Source organism: Nicotiana attenuata, chromosome 1 (assembly GCF_001879085.1).
Source record: "Nicotiana attenuata strain UT chromosome 1, NIATTr2, whole genome shotgun sequence".
In the NCBI taxonomy this organism is placed as follows: Eukaryota; Viridiplantae; Streptophyta; class Magnoliopsida; order Solanales; family Solanaceae; genus Nicotiana; species Nicotiana attenuata.
In genome coordinates, this window is record NC_031989.1 from 109,744,572 (window position 1) to 109,767,039 (window position 22,468).

Below are 22,468 nucleotides of genomic sequence, written 5' to 3' on the forward strand. Positions count from 1 at the left end.
ACTATTTCCAACAATTTCAAATAACACACTTCAAAATAACGCAAAATCATGTTGAAATTTTCAAACTTATTTCAAAATTTGGAATTTTTTAGCTAAAATATTTCCATTCAATCTTATTTTCAAATTAAAAAACAATTATTCTCAATTACATTTTTAAAACGGATCTAAAATTACTCATCCCACCCAATTTACCTATGGTAGTAGTATTTTTTCCGGCCACCAAAGTATGTGTTGCAATGAACAGGGTTGCTCTTCCCTTAACCAGAGGTTTCTGGTTCAAGCCCTAGATATAAAAAATCGTTCGTAAGGAGCGCTTTCCAAAATGCAGAGGAATTTGGATATAATCGAGCTCTGATTGAGTACCGGACATCGAGCTAGCGTTTGGCCATAGATCCCAAATTTATTTTGAAAAATCTGATTTGGGTGAAGTTTGGTTTGAAGATGAAAATGTGTTTGGACATACGTTTTCAAAATATATTTTCCAACTTTATTTTGGACAAACATGTATATAATTTCCAAGTTTAGGGATTTTGGCCCAAAATCAGATCAATAGCTGATTTTGGGATTTGAAATTTGGAATTTGGGATTTGACCAAAATATGAGCAAAATTTATGGCCAAACATGAGTTTGAAAATAAATCCCAAATTTATTTTGGGAAAATTCATGGCCAAACGGGGCCCGAGTGTGAAACCGAAAAAAAATAAAAAAACTCCATGTTATAGGGACAACTTCTCAGTTCAAATCCAATTTTTTTTTTTAAAAAAAGGGCTAATATTTTGAGTCTTTTTCTACAAAAATTTATAGGCGGGCACTCTCTCTCTCTCTCTCTCCATTGAATCGGTAATGGCGTTAATCGCTCGAAACGCAAAACGGCTAACCGAAACGGCGCCGTTCCTTCAAAGGGCGGCGACAATCCACACGACACTCCCAGTACTATCACAGCAACCTTCGTCTTCTCCGGCCACGTATGGCCGCGCACCGCCGCCGTCCACGACGTCTCCGGCTGGGATATCAAAAACGGCGGAGTATGTGATATCGAAGGTCGACGATCTGATGAACTGGGCTCGGCGCGGGTCCATTTGGCCCATGACATTTGGGCTGGCCTGCTGCGCCGTCGAAATGATGCACGCTGGAGCTGCGCGTTATGATTTTGATCGATTTGGTGTAATTTTCAGACCTAGCCCGAGACAATCTGATTGTATGATTGTTGCTGGTACACTTACCAATAAAATGGCCCCTGCTCTTCGCAAGTATGTATTACTTCTAAGATTTAACCGTATTTTTTCTGTTTAGCTATATTCGGAATGAAATTTTTACTTTGGAATTTAGTTTCGTATAAGCACATTTAGGGAAACTCGATTACTGGTAATGATGTTTGTGTTTCAGTGAGATCAATCATTTAATGGAGGATATTACGAAAGATGATAGCTCAATAGCTTTTATGATTTCTTATATGTAGTTCATTTAAGTCGATTATATACTTGAACAAAAAGTTGCAGTTTGTTTATTTAGTTATTGATTTTTTGTCTGCATTGTCTTAATGTGAGTATAATGAGATCCTAGGTTATGATATTGGAACTATTCTTTTGTCGGTGTTGACGGATTTATTTGTATATTAGTAGATAAGTAGATGGTGGAAGAGCACTATTGCTGTATAATGTATCTTGGATAGAGGATAAATGTTAAGATTTGGGGGAACTTTACCATGCTCCGGAAGTTATTCATGGAGTGTTAGTAGGGCTTCAGAATGAACATAGATCGCAGGAACACTGTAACTTATCAGACAGTGGGATCGCAATTATAAAGAGATGGGTGTGTGATAGAGTATAACATGTAGTTCATCCTGGCTCTTTAAAGTTCTGCCTAAGTATCCATGGAGGGTTGTTGTGAAAATGTATCTAAGGATTTGTTTTCAAATGATAACGCAAAAACTCTACAAATATTTGAATTCTCACAAAATTGGCTTAAATGGAGCGGACTCAAACTTGCTATTGAGGTATAGTTGTTTTGCATCTTTTGTCATGTTATTTAGAAGTTTTGTTGGTAATATATAGGGTGGCAACGTCGAGCATCAAAATGTGATGCTTCAAATAAGTAATGTATTTGGTACTGGGATGACTGATTTCCTGATTGATAGGAGGATACACACTCAATATAACAAATGACATGAAATTGCAGATAAATATCATATTGTAAACATTTTTGTGCTGGTATGATGACTATAATCTGTCTCACATTGGTGGTGCTCTTTTAAATGGTCAATATGTAGCTTTTTTGCTTATGTGGCCTCCCTTTTTTTTCTACTTCATTTGTCTATACTGTGTCTTCATGCTGTCAACATGTTACTAGCTTTTGTCATGGTTTTATGATGGATATGAAATTGGCTGTGAATTTGCCATAAAACTTACTAATGTTTAGCAATAATTCAGAAGATGCATGAGAGTATGATTGTCGTGCAATGCAGTGTAAGAGCTTGTAAAGGCTGATTGCTGAAGAGTAAAAGATGATAGGCTTTGATGATTGAAGGTGTTAAAAGAGGAAGAGGTAGACGGTAGACCTAAACTCATATGAAAATAAGTTACTTCAAAAGATTTAGAATCTTCCAAAATCCAGGCAGATCTAGCCAAAAAAAAAAAAAAAAAAAGAAAACAATTGAAGTTAAAAGCGGGTGATACCAACTAGAAGACTAGTGCTTATTGGAAGACTTACTATATTGTAGATATAACCACTACAGTATATTAGAGAAACCCTAGTGTTAGATAGTATGGAGTATTGAAATATCATGGACCCAAACAGAGCATTTATGATAATGAGGATTCATACAACCAACCCAAGTAGCTTGAGATTGAGGGCTAGTTGTTGTCATCACTAACATTTTCTTATTTAACAATTAATATGTTGATTTGCGAATTAATACTTACTGTTTAGCTTTGTCAGCAAACTCCCTTCGTTCCATTTTATGTGACATTATTCCTATAAGTCCGTTCCATTTTGAAATTTTTATATTTGGAAATAATATAACTTTCAACTTCCCATTTTCCCCTTAATGCAATTTTTTTATAGACTAAGAAATCTCATGGCATATTTAAAACCATAAGTTCTAAAATTTGTTCTTTCTTTTTTGAACTCTGTGTCGAGATAAACTATGCATATAAATTGAAATAGAGGGAGCAATACTTAGAGTTGTTCTCTTCAAGAGTGAGTTTGTAGGCGTTGAGGAGCATGCTTTAGCACATTGGTGGCTGCATTGAAATGCCGCTTAAGCAAGATGAAACACTTAACCTGCTTTGTACAGGGATTCCTGAGCCTTTAACAGCACTTATTACACGGAACATACACTTCTGGGATTTGGTTAGGGGATTAGGGCAAAACGAAAGAGCGGAAAATGGAGTAGTAAAACATGGTGATTTCTCTTTCTCTTCTTCTTTCTACTCCCTTTTTTGGAAAGTGGATTAGTAAAACAGGGTGATTTCTCTTTTTCTTCTACTTTCTACCCCCTTTTTAAAACTTTTAGTCATTCTTCAAGGTATCTCTCTGTATAAAAAATGCAGAACACTACATCAGGGTAACTTGATGTGTGACCTTTCAAGAGAAAAATAAATGAGATTTAAAGGTTTTTGATTTGTATTGACCATTATCCCGTGGGGTTCAGTTGATGGTGCAATAAAGTTTCACTTAATCAACTTGGAAACTGTTATGGTTAAGGTGGGGGTAATGACTCTGGAGGTTTGGGACAGAGGCATGCATTGTGGAGAGAGGTGATAGGGAAGAAGTATGGCATCATTAAAAGGGGGTGGAGAACCGAGAACATCGCTGTTGTTCTTGGGTGCAGCATTTAGAGGAATATTATAAAGGGGTGAGAAGTGTCTAGTGGTTGTATCTCATTCAGGGTGGGGATAGGTGCATGTTTTTTTTTGGAGTGGGAGACAGGTGGTGTGGAAAGAACATGTTGACAATCACTTTCCTGAGTATCTACCTTATTTCTTGTCAAAAACAGTTCAACAAGTTCGAAGATTACATGGAGGAAGTGTTATTTAGGATCTCAAATTAGAAGGAGCTTTCACGATTTGGAGATAGCAGAGTTTCAAAGACTTCTTAAGCTATATACTCTATAAACAGACCTTACTGGTAGAGAGCCAAGACTTGGATGGGCATTAGGGAACACGAACAATTCTCAGTGAAGAGTTACTGCGTAAGTTGCTAGCTAAAAGAAGTCAATATTTTCCCATCTATTTGTTTGTATCCCTAAGGCGTCAAGAAAGGTGTGTTTTTTCGCTTAGTCAGCGGCAAGGGGTGCAATTCTGATGGCTGAAAACGTGACAAAGAGGAGGATTACATATGTTAGTTGGTGCTTCATGTGTAAGCAGTCGGGGAGGACGTGGATTATCTCTTACTACATTGTCAGGTAGCATCACACGTCTGTAGTTGTAGCTTTTTAGATGGTTTGGGATAAAATGGTCCATGTCGGGTACCGTGAAGGATGCATTATTGTAGTTGGGCTTTTGGAGGACGGAAGAGAAGAATCCGGATGTAGGATGTTACTCCATTAGCACTTATGTGGATGGCATGGAGGGAAAGAAATAGGAGAGTTGTTCAAAGGGAAGAGCATGAATTGACAAATTAGGGATAGCCTCCAGTTATTAATGTCTTCCTGATGCACCCATGAGTCCCTATTTGTATAGAAAATTCGGTGTCGTGTGTAGAAAATCATATCTGCCTGTGGATTATCTATTTTCTTGGGTGCCTCTTATATACCAAGAATTTTTCCATCATCAATAAAATTATACTTGATAAAAAAGCCCACATCTAAACAGAGGTGTAAAAAATAAAATGAAACTATCCGGACTTTTCAAACTGTACCAGCTTGCTCAAAAAATTATCCCTAGTCTTTATGGTGTAGTAGAAATCTCATCCCCTGCATTGAGCACTCCTGTTTTGCTTGTGTAGTTTTGTATTTGCTCATTTTCTTCGTTGCTAGTTTACTTTTAGATCCTCTCAATTTAATGTACCAACTATCTGCACCTATGTTATCGACCCAGAGACACCTAAATTCTCCAAATTTCTTTTAGTTTGTTCCGCTGCAGGTGCATTTCCCCAGTGTTTGGATCTTGAATCATACATCTTACACTCTCTAGATTTTCACCTACGCTTTGTTTGCAAATCTTGCATGCTTGTCACCTCTCTGGAATCTGGTATTTTTTTGGACTTGCACACAGTGGCGGAGCCACATTGAAGCAAGGGGTGTCGCCGGAAAATTACACTATTTTGCTAGATAAGGTTTTTTATTATATGTATATTTACTATACGTTGACTCCCCTTGACTTTTCGTTGCATCTAATTATTTATATTTTGACCCCCTTGATGAAAATTCTGGATCCGCCACTGCTTTGGTTACTAACACCTCCCTCCACCCCAAAAAGGAAAGAAAGACTCAGAGAAGTAAAAAAGGAGAATATTTGAATGTCTCCTTGTAATTAAATGCTCTAACGCAAGGTACCCTTTTTGTTTTATGAGTCAAATATTAAGCCATATTGCTTTTTACTGTAGGGTCTATGATCAAATGCCCGAGCCAAGGTGGGTCATTTCGATGGGGAGCTGTGCGAACGGTGGAGGATACTACCATTACTCATATTCTGTTGTGCGAGGCTGTGACAGGATTGTCCCGGTTGACATTTATGTTCCAGGTTGCCCACCTACTGCTGAGGCCCTTCTATACGGAGTTCTTCAACTGCAGAAGAAGATTAATAGGCGCAAGGATTTCCTTATGTGGTGGACCAAATAAGATCCTTATATTTTTGTTGCCTTGGCTCTGTGTGGAAATAACCTTGGCCAAATACCATGCGAGGGAAGAAATCGTTTCTTTTTCTTTTGGGTGAACTCTCTGTGTCTCTGGACCTTATACAACTCTTTTGTACTGGTACTGGGTAAGCTGTTTACAGTTTGTATCTGAATAAAGGTACTGTACATCCTCTGAAAACTGAGCAAATTGATACAGAGGATTTATACGGCTGAATTCATATAATTACTGTCGTTAGTCAAATATACATAAATTATATACAAATTATGTATGTGTGTGTGTATATATACAAATGTTGACTATTATTTTGTGGGGCAGCTAGTCTATGTAAGAATCCCAAATACATAAATATTTCAAGCTTACACCAGGACAACACGTGGCCGTTTAGTTGTTAGAGAAGTCACGAGGAGAACACCTAGTTTTAGAAGTATATGCACTAAATAATCTTAGTACCGTGCATTTAAGGTTGAACTATATACAGAGTGTATGAAGAGTTACGTGCAATTTTTGTCACTTAAGATAGACAAGGTTCACCAAGAATTGGGAGAAATTCAAAAATAGCCAGATTTACAACTGGTCATTCAAAAATAGCCACAGTTTCAAAAGTAATCGAAATTTAGCCACTTTTCATGTAAAGATAAATATGGAACGAAAACACTGTTCAAAATCCGGAAAAATACCAGTATAATACACTGGTCCAGCATAATATATTGGAGCACCGGTGCTCCAATCTCCAGTATATTATACTGGAACTTTCCACGTGTTGAAGTTCTAGCATACTATGCTGGAAGTTCATACACAGGTGCACCGATCTCCAATATATTATGCTGGAACTTTCCGTGTTGCGGCAAAATAGTGGCTATTTTTCAATGACTTTGCAAACGCTGGCTATTTTTGAATGACCAGTCCGGAAACTGGCTAGTTTTTACCAATTGCATCCGGCTCAAATGATCTCCTTTTTCTTGTAAAAAATAGCACGGTATAGCCAGTTTTCGGACTGGTCAATCAAAAATAGCCAGTGTTTACCAAGTCAATTAAAAATAGCCACCGTTTTGCTGCAATAGAGACCGGTCCAGCATAATATAATGGAGTTCGGTGCACTTGTGTATGAACTCCAGCATATTATGCTGGACCGGTATACTTTGCTGGCTCCAGTATAATATACTGGAGACTGGAGCACTGGTGCTCCAAACTCCAGTATATTATACTGGACCATTATACTTGCTGGAACTCCAGTATATTATGCTGGAGTTCTAGTGTACTTATGCTGGAACCAGCATACTATCCTGGAACTCCAGTATAATATGCTGGAGTTCAAGTATACTTATGCTGGAACTCCAGCATAATATACTGGAGTATTTTTCGGGTTTTGAACAGTGTTTTCGCTCAGATTTATTTTTACATAAAAAGTAGCTAAATTTCGATTACTTTTGAAATTTGGCTATTTTTGAATGACCAGTTGTAAATCTGGCTATTTTTAAAAATCTCCCCTTTTTCTTTAGATAATTGAAAAAACCCTTTTGAATTAGCTAGTCCAACCCTAATTGTGCTCACAAGTTCGGAACTCGACGGATTATGAGCCTGCCCCTATATCCTACTCCAACTTATTATTATTTTTTTCATACAAAGATCAAAGCAAATTACTCAGAGATGAAAAGAGAAAAAAAACAAGTCCTTTTATGGTAGACCAAAGTGTGCAAACTACATAGTGTTCATAACATGCAACAAAATATTTTGATTGGAGTAGCATAGAAATATTGGATACTGGTTTTACCATGGGTGCATCAAGGCTAGAGTAGCAAATATTAAAGGTCTCTCCTTGCTAAATACATTGAGAAAAAAGTTATTTTTCTCAACTATGGGAGATAATAGGTATCTGGTGAAATAGTCAAGGTGCACACAAGCTGGCTCGAACATCATTCTAAGAACACCACATTATATGTTTTATCATAAATTTGAAATATCTTGAAAGTTGATATAACATATCTAAATTTTGAAACATTTCAGAAATCTACTGTCACATAAATTTAATTGTCATAGTAATTGCTCAAAGATATAGGTAAAGAAGTCTACATATCAGCTAACTGAAAATTTTCAGTAATTAAAGTAATAGAGATTGCAAATACACATCCAATGAAAGTGATATGCAAATGAAACTGGAAGTAGAATTAGTCTTAGAGCATCATAAGAAGGAAAGAAACACAGAAAAAATCATTAATAGAAAGACATTAATTGTCACCTTTTACTAATCATATGCAGAACTATAACATAATACTAGATTAAACATGTTCCAAAAGCACCAAACACTTGTTTAAGCCTTTTCATCATCAACATGAAGAGCAGTCATGTCCGTGATTTTCGCCACTACCTCTTTCGATTCCTCTCTTTTTTAGCCTAAAGTTGTTTGACCAGAAAGTTTTAAACCCTTTTAGTTAAACCAATTTAGTAAAAAAATATGGGGTGAATCCAAGTTAAAAGTAATAAATTCTAGATCCGAAATTAATCAACTTAGACGGTATGGGTTTGCGTCCAAGTCAACAAATGCTGAGTTAATGCTCAATGATTAGTAATCAATACGAGGACGAAAACATACAATAAATATGATAAATGACATTAAATGAAATAAGATGGGATTTGTCATCTAAATGTTGGATGAGATGGATGATTCCTTCTTCTGACTACCACGTGGTAGACAAACGAAGTGGATTATGTGTTCTTGGATCTTGTGAGCCAAAAAGGAATATTATGTGATGGAACCAAACAAGAGAGACAAAACCAGCTTTTGTATATTCCTAATAGTCAACTCTTTACAAGGTGTTCTTTCATAAAAGTTCCGAGCCCCTTTTTGTTTCCTCTCTCTTTCTATTTATAAGGGATCTCCCTAGAAAACCCTAAAGAAGTACAATATGGGGGAATATTCAGTAGAATATTCTTATTCATAATCCTAGGAATATTCTAACAGTTGCAGCCGGTTACCCTCTGCTCGACCTCGACACCGGTCTCTCCCTTTGAGCGACTCCTCGCCACTGGACCGTGCTTGGTTCGGACCTCGACCTCGGCTTGTCTGTCTGCATTTGCTGAACTAAATATAATTTTGACCCATACAAAAGTGTTTTTCCACAACCAATGATCCCTCCAGCGAACTATCAAAGCTACCACCGCTACCAACAACCACTCTGTGAAATCCCACAAATGGGGTCCGGAGAAGGTAATGTGTACACAGACCATACCCCTACCTTACGAATGAAGAGAGGTTGTTTCCGATAGACCATCGACACAAGAATAGGGACACAATAAACAAACAATAACAATAGCAAGGAAATAAGACAACAGAAGCAAATGACACAACGTGCAACAACGAAGATCTAGGAATACGAAGCTATCCCAAAGCTACGGGATGCAATCAGATCTTTATGAATCTCCTCCTCAATCTCATAGTTAACCAACTTTTGAAGATTGAGACTAATTTGCCAGAATGCAATGTACCTCATCAGCAATGATGCCATGAAAACACTACCAATATCCACCTTGATCTCATTGTTAACCATCTTTTGAGGACTAAACACGATTTTCCAGTATGCAGCAATCCTCATTTTCAATTCAAAAGCTTGCTCAACAACATCTTTACGCTCCAAATGCAATTTGCAAACATCAATTATTCCAATTTCTTCAATGTCTATTGTCGAGCTCCCTGTAGAGTTTTTCCAGAACTCCATAAATCGCGTTTGTTGAGCCATGAGCTTGCTACAAGTAGCTACATACTCGGGATTAATAGAATTTCTGTGGCTGTAAAATTTTTGAAATTTGTGGTCATAAACCTGCTATAGCAATTTTATGATTAAAAATGTTACCTATTAAGGAAATATTGAAAGGTGTCAATCTTTTTTAAACTAATTAATAAGAAAATAGTGTCAATCTTTTTGAAACAGAACCCATTAACTTAACAAGACTAGAACTCCGAACCCATAAGCTCTAAATCCTGGCTTCGCCTCTGCCGTCAGGAGCTTTATCAACCTTTGTCACAACCACTATGTTTCGTCCACTTTCTTTGACATCTTAATGTACTCACAAGTAGTGAAATCGTCCGAGCGTGGCTGATAGAACATTCAAAATTATGCTTTCCACTGGTGTTAAATATTTCATCATCATTTCTGAAATTTGTTCAAAGGTATCTTTTATTTTTCCATGAACCGGAACTCTAGGTATTCCAAGCAAATCCATGATAGTCAAGTCAGGCACACTATTCTTCTTCACTATGGTTTGATTTGGTATAGAGCAAAAAAAACCCGAACCAACCCGATATACAAATATATAGTTTTTATATAAAATTTTCTTTAAAAAATGTCTAGAAATATTTGGGATTCTCTTGCGGGATATAAATTTTAATAGAATATGTAGTGCTCCATATTTATTGACCTTAAATAATGGGTTGTATGATCACTTTCTTATCAAGTGTTACTGAAATGCGTCTATCTCTTTGTTCTTCCATATTCATATCATATGTTAAGATCTATTAAATTCTTATATCTTTTTCGAATGTGAAGTGGTTATTAATATTTAGGTATCATATTGATTTTTTATGTTTAATTACTAAATTCGGTTAACCTGAAAGTGTATATCAACGAAAAATTATTGACAGACGATTAAAAAAATAATTATTATGTGTTACTAATAGAATTCTCCCATAATAATATTTTAATCAACAATATGTTTGTCAATTTTTTATATTTTTACTAAATAGATATATACTTATCAAATATTTAACAAAGTAAGACTGTAATTATATGTAAGTAACAAAAAGTCCGAAAACCTGAAAAACCCGACAAAAACGAACCAATCCAAACCGATATAGTTGGTTTGGTTTGGTTTTGATAAAAATCGAACCAACCCGGTCCATGTACACCCCTAACTACAATGATAGGCAGCCAGGGGCGAAGCTAGAGTGCCGGGAGCTGGTTCGGCCGAACCCAGTAGCTACCTTGTATTTGTCTTAAAAAATTCATTGAATATGTATAAAGTATTAAATAGAACCATGTAACTCAAAACGATTAGAATCCTGAACCCATAAACTTGAAATCCTGACTCCGCCTCTATAGGCAGCTAAATGCCTTCTTGCATGATGCTAAGTTGGCTAAGCTTGTCCACAAATTCGAGGAGGGGTCAAATTCCATGTTTGACGGATGAAACAAGGGGTGCATGAACACCAGAAGCTTTTTGTTCTACTTCTGTAAGATGTTTTTGATCTTCTTCTTTAAGTGCATATTCACTAGAAGAAGAGTCATTCATGATTTGCTTGAATGTCATGGTTAGTAAAGTAAGGAGAAATATGTTTTGTGGTTTCTCTGCAATTTGTACTCTCTCCGTTCACTTTTACTTGTCCACTATACTAAAAATACATTTTCACTTTTATTTGTCTACCGTACTAAATCAAGAGAAAAACAATCTTTTTTTTCATGTTTTACCCTTACCATTAATTACTCATTTTTAAAATTACTTCCCAAGACTTTTGAAATGCTATCATTATTAGGGGTTATATGGTAAAATACATATATAACTCATTTTCATGTTTGTAAACTCATTCTATCGCTACTAAAGCATGTCATTTGATCATTATTCATTATTCATTTATGAGCATTAATTATGTATAAACCCGTTAATAATACATTCATCAATCAAGAACGCCTATTGCTTTTCGAAGACAATTAGTGCACCACAAAAACAGTTGAAATTCTTCTGCAGATGGCGTGAACGGCATATCAAGAGACAATACTTAAGGGAGTATAATTTATTAATGTTTCTAATTCCCCCTTAAAAAACTGATCTCTTTAACTAAGAATCCGTCGGTTGCTTTTTTCAGCCACATTTTATGTAATCATAAGAAAATCGTTTAGCATTCCAATTCTTTTAGAATTTTCTCAACCTATCACAAACATACTGCAACTGGCTTATGAAAGGGACATTTCTCACATTATTTTGCAACAGGCTCTAAAATTACAAAATTTATCTTTAGTTTGCTGATAAGAAATAGTGAAGAGTCTGAAGACTTATAGCCTGTTTGGCCGAAGCTTTTTTAAAAAGTACTTTTTTGAGAAGTGTTTTTTTCAAAAGTGATTTTTTAAAATGTATTTTTGGTAAGAATTAGTTTGTGTTTGGCTAATTAATTTGAAAAGTACTTTTGAGCAGTAATTAGTGTTTGGCCAAACTTTTGAAAACCGCTTCTAAGTGTATTTTTCTCAAAAGTGCTTCTCAGAAAAGTGCTTTTGGATAGAAGCTACATTTTTCTGCTTCTCAACAACTGCTTTTGCTTCTCCTCAAAAGCACTTTTTTTTCCTTCTAAAAGCTTGGCCAAACACCTCAATTTTTGGTCAAAAGCACTTTTGGCCCAAAAAAAAGCTTGACCAAACAGGCAATTATTAGGGAGACCATTGAAATTCGAACTCAGTGATTCTGCCGTTTAAGTTTGTTCTTCTGACTTCTTAGTACCAAGTTGTCATCTTAGGAATTTAAGACGTTAGGTTGAATGGTTCCAGAAACTACCAAAACGTGCAGCAGCAACACACTTCTTGTTTGAGTTAAGAAGAAGAAATTGCAAAAAAATGAAGTACACTTAGTTCTAGTAAAGTTCCATAGTGGAAGAGATAAATAGTATCTAATTAAAAAGAACGCTGTATGAGAGATGGACAAACTCTGCTTTGCCACCGTGTCGCAAATCTGGCGGATGTTATATTGAATGCAAACAATTACAAAAGCATCACCTGTTCAACTACGTTATGGATATTTCAAGAGTTTTTTTAAAGATATAATTAGGCTAAGTACGAATCATTGTTACAAAAGAGCAGTGAGTACAGTTAAAAATCTTTTATATGCACTAGTTATCACCAAAAAGACCCATATAAAAGCAGTTAAACATCAGCAAGTTAAGAAGAGTATAAGAAGCAACAACATCTAGAAAACATTTTGGAAGAGCTTGGAAAAGAGTATAGAGGCAGTGGAAAAGTTTTGTCAGCTTCCATATTAAATTTCTAAAAAGACCCAAAAACAGCCACATCAACACAATCAAGATTGGCTCTTTTAAAGAAGCCTAAAAGATAATATTGGCATAGTACCAATGGGCTTGTTCACGAATGTAACCATCATGACTCAAACAGTAAGCTTCTGCAAGTAGATTGCGTTCAATGTACATTGAAAACTAACACTCCCATCCTCAGTAGTTAGCAACTTTTACACACTTTGACAGTACAAAACAGTTATACTTTCCTCTCTATGTACCAATAGCAGAAATTAGAGCAATGGAGAATCTACTTCACTACATTAAAAGTGGCACGAAGGTTGGAAATCATCACTGGACACTCGCCTTTTTCATCATAGTCAGCAAACTCATCTCCTGACAAATCGATACCTTCAAATTTTGTTCCCTCGAGCTGCATTAAATGTATCGCATTAGAACTGGCTCCACATTTCCCATAACACAAAACCTAAGAATTGGAAATAAAACCTAACTGCAAGTGTCTTCAGCAACCTAAAAGGATTGTTACAAAGATAATCTCACGAGAAGGTTCACAAGTATGCCACGTAAAAATAAATTCAACAAAATAATGGATGTTAATCATTTCGTATGTCATCAGACAAAAATCAGTCAAGTTTATACCCATACAATTCTAGGAGGAAGAGTGGATCCAAAGACAGACAGAACATTTTCTGTCGTCAGATAGCCAGAATCAGATGTAAGCAAGCATTAATAGCATTACAACTTCCTGTCAATTGCAAATAGGAAGGAAGTGCATAACTAGTGTAAACCTTACAGTGGTTTTACCCATATGTCAAGTTCCGCATGAAACTGTACTTATTGCTGTCACAAGCATGTAATACCATAAATCTTTCCTTTTTTAATAAATACATATTACCATAAATCTTATAAAAGAGATGGATCATACGTAGGAGAGGGTGTGTTTTGGGGTTCGGGTGGGTGGTTAGGGTATATCAAGAAGAAACATGCAGAATAGCATAAGGTCCAAAGCATCCTGGGCAAAGAAACTTCACAAGTTACAACCTAAAGTACAGGACATATCCAGTGCCTCACAAATGGTCTTCAGATGCTTCACAAAGATGAGAAGATGGTTCAAATAGTATCTTCTTAAGCACCGCAAATTTCACTGATCTCCCATAATCAGGCCCATTATGCTTGTGAATGCTTTCAACCGCACAAACATATGGATGGCATTTTGTGCAGTTCACAACCTAGTCAAAATTAAATCCCCCTAAGAAACAGAAAAAAAAAAAAAAAAAAAGGCATTTGAGCTTAGGTAGCGATCATATCCAAGGATGATGATCATCACTTATCAAGACAATGACGTCACTGGAAGGGTGGGAGGAAAGGCTGGAGACAAGCAGAAAGCATGCTGCTCTTAAGTGGAAATTGAATTTCAAGTTGATATTCCGAAGACAATTTCAAAATTGAAGACCTATTGGAATCAGCATAACACTCTAGTATCCACTCTGTAGGAAAGAGAAGAAGACCTGTTCATGATTTAGAATGGAATACGCTATGAATGACCAGACATGATAGAGGTAGAATGTACTAGAAGAATGCTTTTCCTAAAAGTTAATTAGGAGATTCATCACCTGGTTTAAAGAAACAAGAAATTTATTCAAGGAATCCCAGCATACAAATCAGGAACACATGTAGGAAACAATAGGGCAAAGAAACTTTATGCTTACATATAATAGTTCTACAACGTTTCGGTAATGAATCTCTCTACATTAGAAAATACCAAACCAGAAAGCAAGGGAAAAGCTTACCGATTCAGCTTGCCATTCTCCCAGGAAAGCAAACTCCAGAGGCTCAAAACCCCTGCACTCAAATAACATCAGGGGTGCATATTTTCCAGCTTGACTATCACCGTGAGTCAGTGCGCGGCCTCGGCCAGTGATCATGGTTACTGTACCATCCCTGCTACAGAACTTGCACTGAAAGCAGAAGTCACAAAGCACTTAATAATCAATCAAGCCTGATACAGCAACGATAATAACGAAGAAGAGTTGTAATAGCAACAGAACATCAAAGAAAAATGAATTTTTTTTTTGAATAACTGAGGTTCAAAATAGACTTTAAGGATATTAAAGTTATTCAAAGTGATACAATTAAGAAAAAGCAGATAGAGGCAGTTATTGCAAATTAACCACTTCTGATGCTATAGATTTCCTAATTAACTCCTTACCTCAGCTCATATTTCAAGCTGTCTCGGTAATGTCAAAATTCATAGTGAAAACGAGCTGACTGTGTTTTCATATCTATATTATCACAAATAACAGTCAAGAATACATAGGCTTCAAGGACATCATGGTTATTCAACATGATAGTATTAAGAAACAGCAGATGGGCATTTACTACAAACTAACAATTTACGTTATAGCTTTCCTACTTACTCCTTGTCTCACCTCAAATTTCAAGCTCTCTCAGACTCAGTGATGTTAAATTCTTAGTGTAACTAGCTGAATTAAGTTCACTGTGTTTTTCATATCTATATTAACACATAAAACATTCAGATGTACATCAATATCTCTCTAAGTGGTATAAATATTGTCAAAGATAAGGTAACAGGAGGATGGGTCACCTTCTGAATAAGGTGGGTCGTGCCCTTGCCTATGGGAAGAGGAACAGTGTCACTTAAGATCACGTAAGTCTCCTTTTGGGTGATCTCACCACAATTGCCACATTTCAGCTGCACAATTTATTTAAAGAAAAAGAAAGCATTTAATGGACTATAAAATAAATATTAATGGAGGACAAGAAATGGATAATTTCAGCAGGCAAAAGCAGTAAAAAATTAACTTATGGAAACAACACTATCTCATACGAACATAGCTGAAAGGAAATTTAAGTAGTAGCATATCTAAAAAGATACAGAGTGAAAGTAGTACACATTAAAAATAAAACGAAACAAGGTTCACACAAGATGGTGTAACATTTCAGAACGTCTTAAAATGGAAAAAGTGGCACATAATTTAAAACTAAGTAATAAGACTTCATACAGTGGGAAATAACATTAAAAGATAAAAGAAAAGGTGGTCTTGGGATAAGAAACCTTCAACTACATAAAAATAGCTCGATTATAAAATGGCTTTGAAGGTATTCAGAGGAAGAGGTAAACCTTTGGAAAAGTTTGGAAAAGGGTAATTCAATCGAAATAAGTAAAGGCCATGTCACACTGGTATAGTTACGATGTAAGTGTCTGGAATCACATCTCCAAGCTGGGATATTTGTATAATAGGAATATATTGCAGTTAAAGTGGGAGATGGTAGAATGCTACAATTTTGGCAGGATTCATGGCTGGGACGTTTGCCACTAAATTGAAGTTTCCTGATCGATTCAGTCTTAGCAACATCTCAAAGGCAACTATTGCTCAATTGAGGGAAGGAAATGCATGGAACTAGGGCTTCAGAAGTCCACTTTTCAATTGGGAGTCAGCAGAATGGCCCTTTTGCTTCATGAGTTAGAGCAAGCCTTATGAAGACCGGAGGAACCAAATTTTATAATGTGGAATGGACAGAAAGTACCTTCTCTGTAAAATCTTGCTAGAAAGCTCTACGAAGCAGAGGTACACAAGAAAAGCATTCTTGCCTTCGAGACAAATATGGAGAGCTAATGTCCCACAAGATGTTGCATGTTTTTGGTGGACTCTATACTATACTGCCTGGTACAAGTAAATTTGCAGCTGAGAGGACTAAAACTTTGCAGCTGCTATCAGTGGTATGAGGATACAGAGAAAAGCACTACGGCAGTCATATGCTCCTAGATTACTTCATTGCCGGACAGCTTTAGGGCCTTTTCCAAATCTATTTGGTGTAAAATGGGTCCCCCACCAGTCAAGGAACTCTTAAGCTGTTGGGGATACAACGAACAAAGAGCTCAAAATATGGAGAACTATTCCAGCTTCTGTATTGGGGACTGTATGGAAGGAGAAAAATCAAAGATGTCTCGAAGGCAGATCTACTGCGATGCAGGTCCTGAAATATAAATGTTTAAGGCAGTTGGAACTTTGGTGTAAGTTGGATAATGCATATGAGGAAAATAGTGTGGTAGGGACTTCACCTTCTTTTGTATACAGGTCTTTTTGTGCAGAGTCTCTACTCACTCTTGTAATACCAGCACTAACGTAATGCTAGGATTTATTTGTGTCAAAAACAGACTTCATACAGAACACAAACAAAATAGACACAAAACTTCTGAAGCTAAAATAGTAATTAGGAAAAGAGAGATCGTTCGAGAAAGAAAAAAATGAGAAGATGAAATTGGAATGAGCTATCATAGAGCCATAATCAAATAGCTAGAATGCATCATCAGTAGATCAATCTTCATGGAAAAAATCACATAATATCAACAATCAGACAGACACACACAAAAAAAACACACATAAGTATGTTAGCAGCAGTTCACTTAAAGCTGCCAAAAAGACTAGATCCACATTTACTATAGAGTCGACATCAAGTATATCAAATCTTCATCCAGAAATCACAGACATAGCAATAGAGTAACTAAAATTTTAGAGAGAGAAAAAAAAGATCATTTGACAGCGAAAATCATGAAAATAAAGAATACGAGAAATAGCAATGAGCTACCTGAATAACCCTAATAAACACCTAAAAGGGCAAAGGCAATCCAGTATTTAGAGTTTAGTTAAAGTTAAGTGCAGCCTATATCAATAAATCACATAAACTAGCATTAGAGTAACTACAAGATTTAGAGGCGTTTAGGTCTAAATAAACACCTAATAAGTAGAAGTAATCCCGTATTTTAGCGTCATTAGTTAGAGTAAGTGCACTTTACTCTATATATGTCTAAATACAAACACGCACATCTACTATTGAGTCAAAATCAATTAGACCAAATTTGTATGGATAAATCACGTAGACATCATGAAATAGAGTAACTACCTGAATCACACGCATGCAGACAACACACACACACACACACACATTGCAATGAACTACCTGAATAGACCTAAATAAACACCTAGTAAGCAAAGGTAATCCAGTATTTTAAAGTCATTAGTTAGAGTAAGTGCAATTTACTCTCTATATGTGTAAATACACACACACATACACGCACGCATGCACACAACAAAATAACGTAGAGCCGTTTAGGTCTGAATAAACACCTAATAAGCAGAAGTAATCCAGTATTTTAGAGTCATTAGTTAGAGTCGTTAGAAATCACGTAGACATCAAGCAATAGAATGACTACCTGAATCTCACACACGCAGAAAAAAACACTTACACACACACACACGATGCGATGAGCTACCTGAATAGACCTAAATAAACACCTAATAAGCAAAAGTAATCCAAAATTTTAGAGTCATTAGTTAGAGTAAGTGCAGTTTACTCTCTATATGTGTAAATACAGATACACACACACATCAATTAGATCAATCTTCATCGAGAAATCACATAGACATACAAATGCGATAGAGTAAAACAATTAACGGCGCTTAGACGGAGACCTTGAAGTGGTAAGGGAAGTCAGGATCAGTAACACCGCCTTGCGGCTGAAGGTTAGTGAGATTCTCAAGCTCTGCCGTGATCGCCAACAAGAAATTCACCATTTTTTCTGCTTCGAATCAACGCTTTCTCTCTGATTGTTCTCGAAAATGGAGAAGCGATTCGAGGAAGATTGATATTTATACCCTGTGGAGGGTAAATGAGTAAATTTTACTATTTTGTCGTTGGATAAATATCTAGAAGCTTTAGGGAAAAAAAAAATGATTGCAATTCGTTTGGTTAAAATTGAAGCATACTGGTCAACGGGTCAAGTGCACAGAGCACATTTTGGGGGCAAGTGCACAAATAGCCATTGTCAAATATGTTATTTAGAGATTAGTTGTTTATTTTTTTCCGAAAGTTTAAACTAAAATTTTTAACTTTAGGACGAAATTCAGGATCCAAAGACTAATTCCTAAATAGAAACCCTTTAGAGTGGCTACCTTGTGCCATTTCTACCTGATTTGGGACTAATCGAAGATTATAAATTATCGTGAGTATAGCCACTTCGGAAACGAAGTTATAAAAATAGAGGAATTTTCAGAAACCACTATTGTTTAGTGACTATTAACTTCGTATAGCTACCATATACATAATTACTTCCTGTAGCTACTATTTAGTTGTTACGGTAGTGTATTCGTTGTATTCGCGTAGCGTATTGTATTCATGAATACAGCAGCAAAAAGCGCATAAAAATCAGGGCAGTCTAGCTGTACGTGCATGCATCACATGTATTCGTGCCATGTATTCATGAATGCAGTAGCAAAAAATGCCTAAAATCAGGGCAATCCAGCTGTACGCGCATGTATTCACATGTATTCGCGCTGTTGTACAACAATAAAAAGAGCCTAAAATCAGGGCAGTCCAGCTGTACGCGCATGTATTCACATGTATTTGCGCCATGTATTCATGAATACAACAGCAAAAAGCGCCTAAAATAAAGGCAGTCCAACTGTACGTGCATGTATTCACATGTATTCGTGTTGCTGTATTCATGAATACAACAGTAAAAAGCGCCTAAAATCAGGGCGGTCCAGCTGTACGTGTATGTATTCACATATATTCGTGCCATATATTCATGAACATAGTAACGACAATCACCTTAAAAATAGGTATGTCCAGCTGTCTAAGAGAAAGGAAAAAACATAAATAACATATTTCATGACTTATTTCATGCCTCAATGGTAGTATATACCATAAATACTTATTTTACTATAAAATATAAAAGGTAGTTATAGAAAATAATATTTTAAAATAATTTGATTTATAATAAATAGGATGTATACCTTTGCTATAGGAGGTAAAATTTCCATAAAAATATGCATCCGAAGTTTTGCTTGAAATTTAGATATTGTTTGTGCAACAAATTTTCGACATAAACGTTTAATAAATATGTATATCTAAAGTTTGAACTACCACTTTCTGAAGTTTCAGATTTATATGTTCGAAGAAAAAAAAAATACTTTTTTAAAGTTTGAACTACCAAACTTTATAAAGGCCTTACTTTCTTAAAATTCTGTCTATATATGAAATTTTAAACTTATTTATCCGATTTTAGCTAGATTTTCTTATTTACATAAAGTAACTAAGTTTTTTTATAAAACATACACAAATTCGGTCCAAAGCTATAATTTTTATATAACTTGAATATAATTTTTTATTATACAGATTCTGGCCAAAAGCTACAATTTTGTATACAAAGTTTTTTGTACAGAGAATTTGGTTTAAAAAAAACTATAATTTGTATAAATTATGTTTGTTATATATATTTTATATATCATCTGTACACCTGATGTATAAAATATATACCATTTATATTTTGTATATGAAAGATTGCCCAACTAATCACATATTAAAGTTGATACAAAATTGAATTCTAGAGACCTTTAAAGTAAGTAAAAAGAGTAAGTATGAATTTGCATTATTCTACCTTTCTCTATCGGACAAATGACTGATTTCTCGATAGAAAGCACTTTATATCCGTATTAGGTTTATTCGTGTAAATCAGAATAAGTCGGACAACTTTGAATATTGAATGGTCAAAATCGAAATAAAAATAGATTGACCTCTCACTCTCAATTCTCAACCAAGGAATTATTGAATGGTTGTTTATCTGCTTTGCGGATTCTTTTTTTCTTTTATTTGATGGAAAAATTGATGTTAGCTAGGGAAGAGAAATTTTTTGTCGCATAAGTAGCGACCTGCAGGAAAGGTGTAATGATTACCTTTTTTTTGGGGGTAACATTGTGAATTACCATTAATATCAATCAAACAGTTACAAACTAAAGAGCACCTCCTCCTCAGAAGAAGAAGCTGTGAGTAATGGCATCAACGTATCTGAATTATACAGCTATTGCCTGCATTTCCGTGCTTTCCTTGCGTTCCTACTTACTTCCAGCCTATCTATTACTTCTTTTTTAATCTGTACAACTATAACCTCGATATTTACATTAGTTCCTCTAAAAAAATTCCAATTTCTAGCTTTCCAAGTGTCGTAGATGACTGCTTCCAGAATAGCTGCAACTACTTCTTTCTTGAATTGCTTCCATTTCTCCTTTTTTATACTCCTTAGAACCAGGGCTACATCTCCTCCAGCCAGTTGAATATCGGCCCATTGCATTACTGTAACTCTCACTTCCTTAGACCAACTGCACTCCATAAACAAGTGCTGGGCAGTCTCATCAACCCGATCATTGCACATACAACAATTGGTGTCATGGACTGGGATGTGCAACTGTTGTAGTCTCTCACTTGTTAGCAACCTGTTCTGATAGACCAGCCAGGTGATAAATCTGTGTTTAGGCTGAGCAGTTGCATTCCAAATAAGGTCAGCAGTTCTAATTTCCTGTGATTTTCAATAATGGCCAGGTAACTCTTTGTAATTGAGTATTGTCCTGAGCGGCTTAAGATGTACTGATCTCGCTGAAACCAATTAGCATTTCCTGCTTCAAATGATTAACTTTCTCCAATACCGGCTACTGTCCTGAGGGGTTGTATGAGCCCAAATACTTGAATATGAGTTTATATATAATCCATGCACCCATTTCACCCATAAGCTGTCTTTTTTCACAGTAAGTTGCCAAATTAACTTCTTAACTAATAAAGCCTTATTCCACTCCTTACACCTTTTGATATTCAAACCTCCACAACTTTCTGGCAAGCAAACTTTAGCCCAAGCTACTAGGGATATCTTCCTCTTCTCCTGTATACCTCCCCATATGAAATCTTTGCAGATTCTGTCCACTTCCTTTACTACACTCTATGAGAGAATGAAATTGATCCCCATAAACTGTGGATAGAGAACATGACAAAGTTGATCACTTGAAGTATGTCAGCATATGAAAGCTTCTTAGAGTAGCCAAATTTGATTCTGCTAGTAATCTTGTCAATCAACTGATGGCATTCCGATTTACTCCACTTCTTAGGTGATAAAGGAAGTTCAAGGTATCTAATAGGAAATGATCCTTCACCGAAGCCTGTTATATTCAACAGCTCTTTTTTTTCCTCCTCAGTTATCCCTGCCATGAATAAACTGGATTTGTCCATGTTAGCAGTGGTAATCCTGAGATCTTGCTAAAATGAGTTAAAGCTTCAACCACTCTTTTCACAGACCCCACCTCACCCTTGCAGAATAGCATTAAATCACCAGCAAATATCAAGTGTATAAGTTTCAACTCCTTACACATTGGATGCATTTTAAAGTCAGGCAAACCACCCATGCTTTTACACACCCTTGACAAGTACTACATTATAAGAATAAATAGTAGTGGTGACACTAGATCACCCTGTCTTAAACCTCTTCTATCTTCGAAATATCCATGGCTCTCCCGGTTCACATTAACAGAGAACTTAGTGGTTAACACACAATTTATTATCAATATGATGAACTTAGTTGGGAAGCCTAGCCCATGAAGTACCTCTGTCAGGATATCCCAGCTGACCATGTCATATGCTTTTCTCAAAACAATTTTCATCATGCATCTAGGTGTATTTTTCCTATTGTAGTGCCTTAGTAAATCATGGAAAATTAGCACATTATGGAGCATTGATCTTCCTGGCACAAAAGCTGACTGGTAGTCTGCTACTAGCTTATTCATTGCATCTTTAAGTCTTTGAGATGCATTTGTATA

At 35.9% G+C, this 22,468-nt stretch overlaps 2 protein-coding genes across 2 annotated transcripts; one reads left to right on the forward strand and one right to left on the reverse strand.

The window, feature by feature from the left end:
• On the forward strand, nucleotides 768-6,082 carry LOC109232023 (NADH dehydrogenase [ubiquinone] iron-sulfur protein 7, mitochondrial). The gene is made up of 2 exons (XM_019397662.1): nucleotides 768-1,250; nucleotides 5,548-6,082. The coding sequence occupies exons 1-2, from the start codon at nucleotides 844-846 to the stop codon at nucleotides 5,780-5,782; spliced, it is 642 nt and encodes a 213-aa protein (XP_019253207.1). The 5' UTR covers nucleotides 768-843; the 3' UTR covers nucleotides 5,783-6,082.
• LOC109232029 (UPF0587 protein C1orf123 homolog) lies at nucleotides 12,845-18,471 on the reverse strand. The gene is made up of 4 exons (XM_019397674.1): nucleotides 18,302-18,471; nucleotides 15,412-15,519; nucleotides 14,597-14,764; nucleotides 12,845-13,218 (listed from the first exon to the last, which is right to left on the reverse strand). The coding sequence occupies exons 1-4, from the start codon at nucleotides 18,401-18,403 to the stop codon at nucleotides 13,096-13,098; spliced, it is 501 nt and encodes a 166-aa protein (XP_019253219.1). The 5' UTR covers nucleotides 18,404-18,471; the 3' UTR covers nucleotides 12,845-13,095.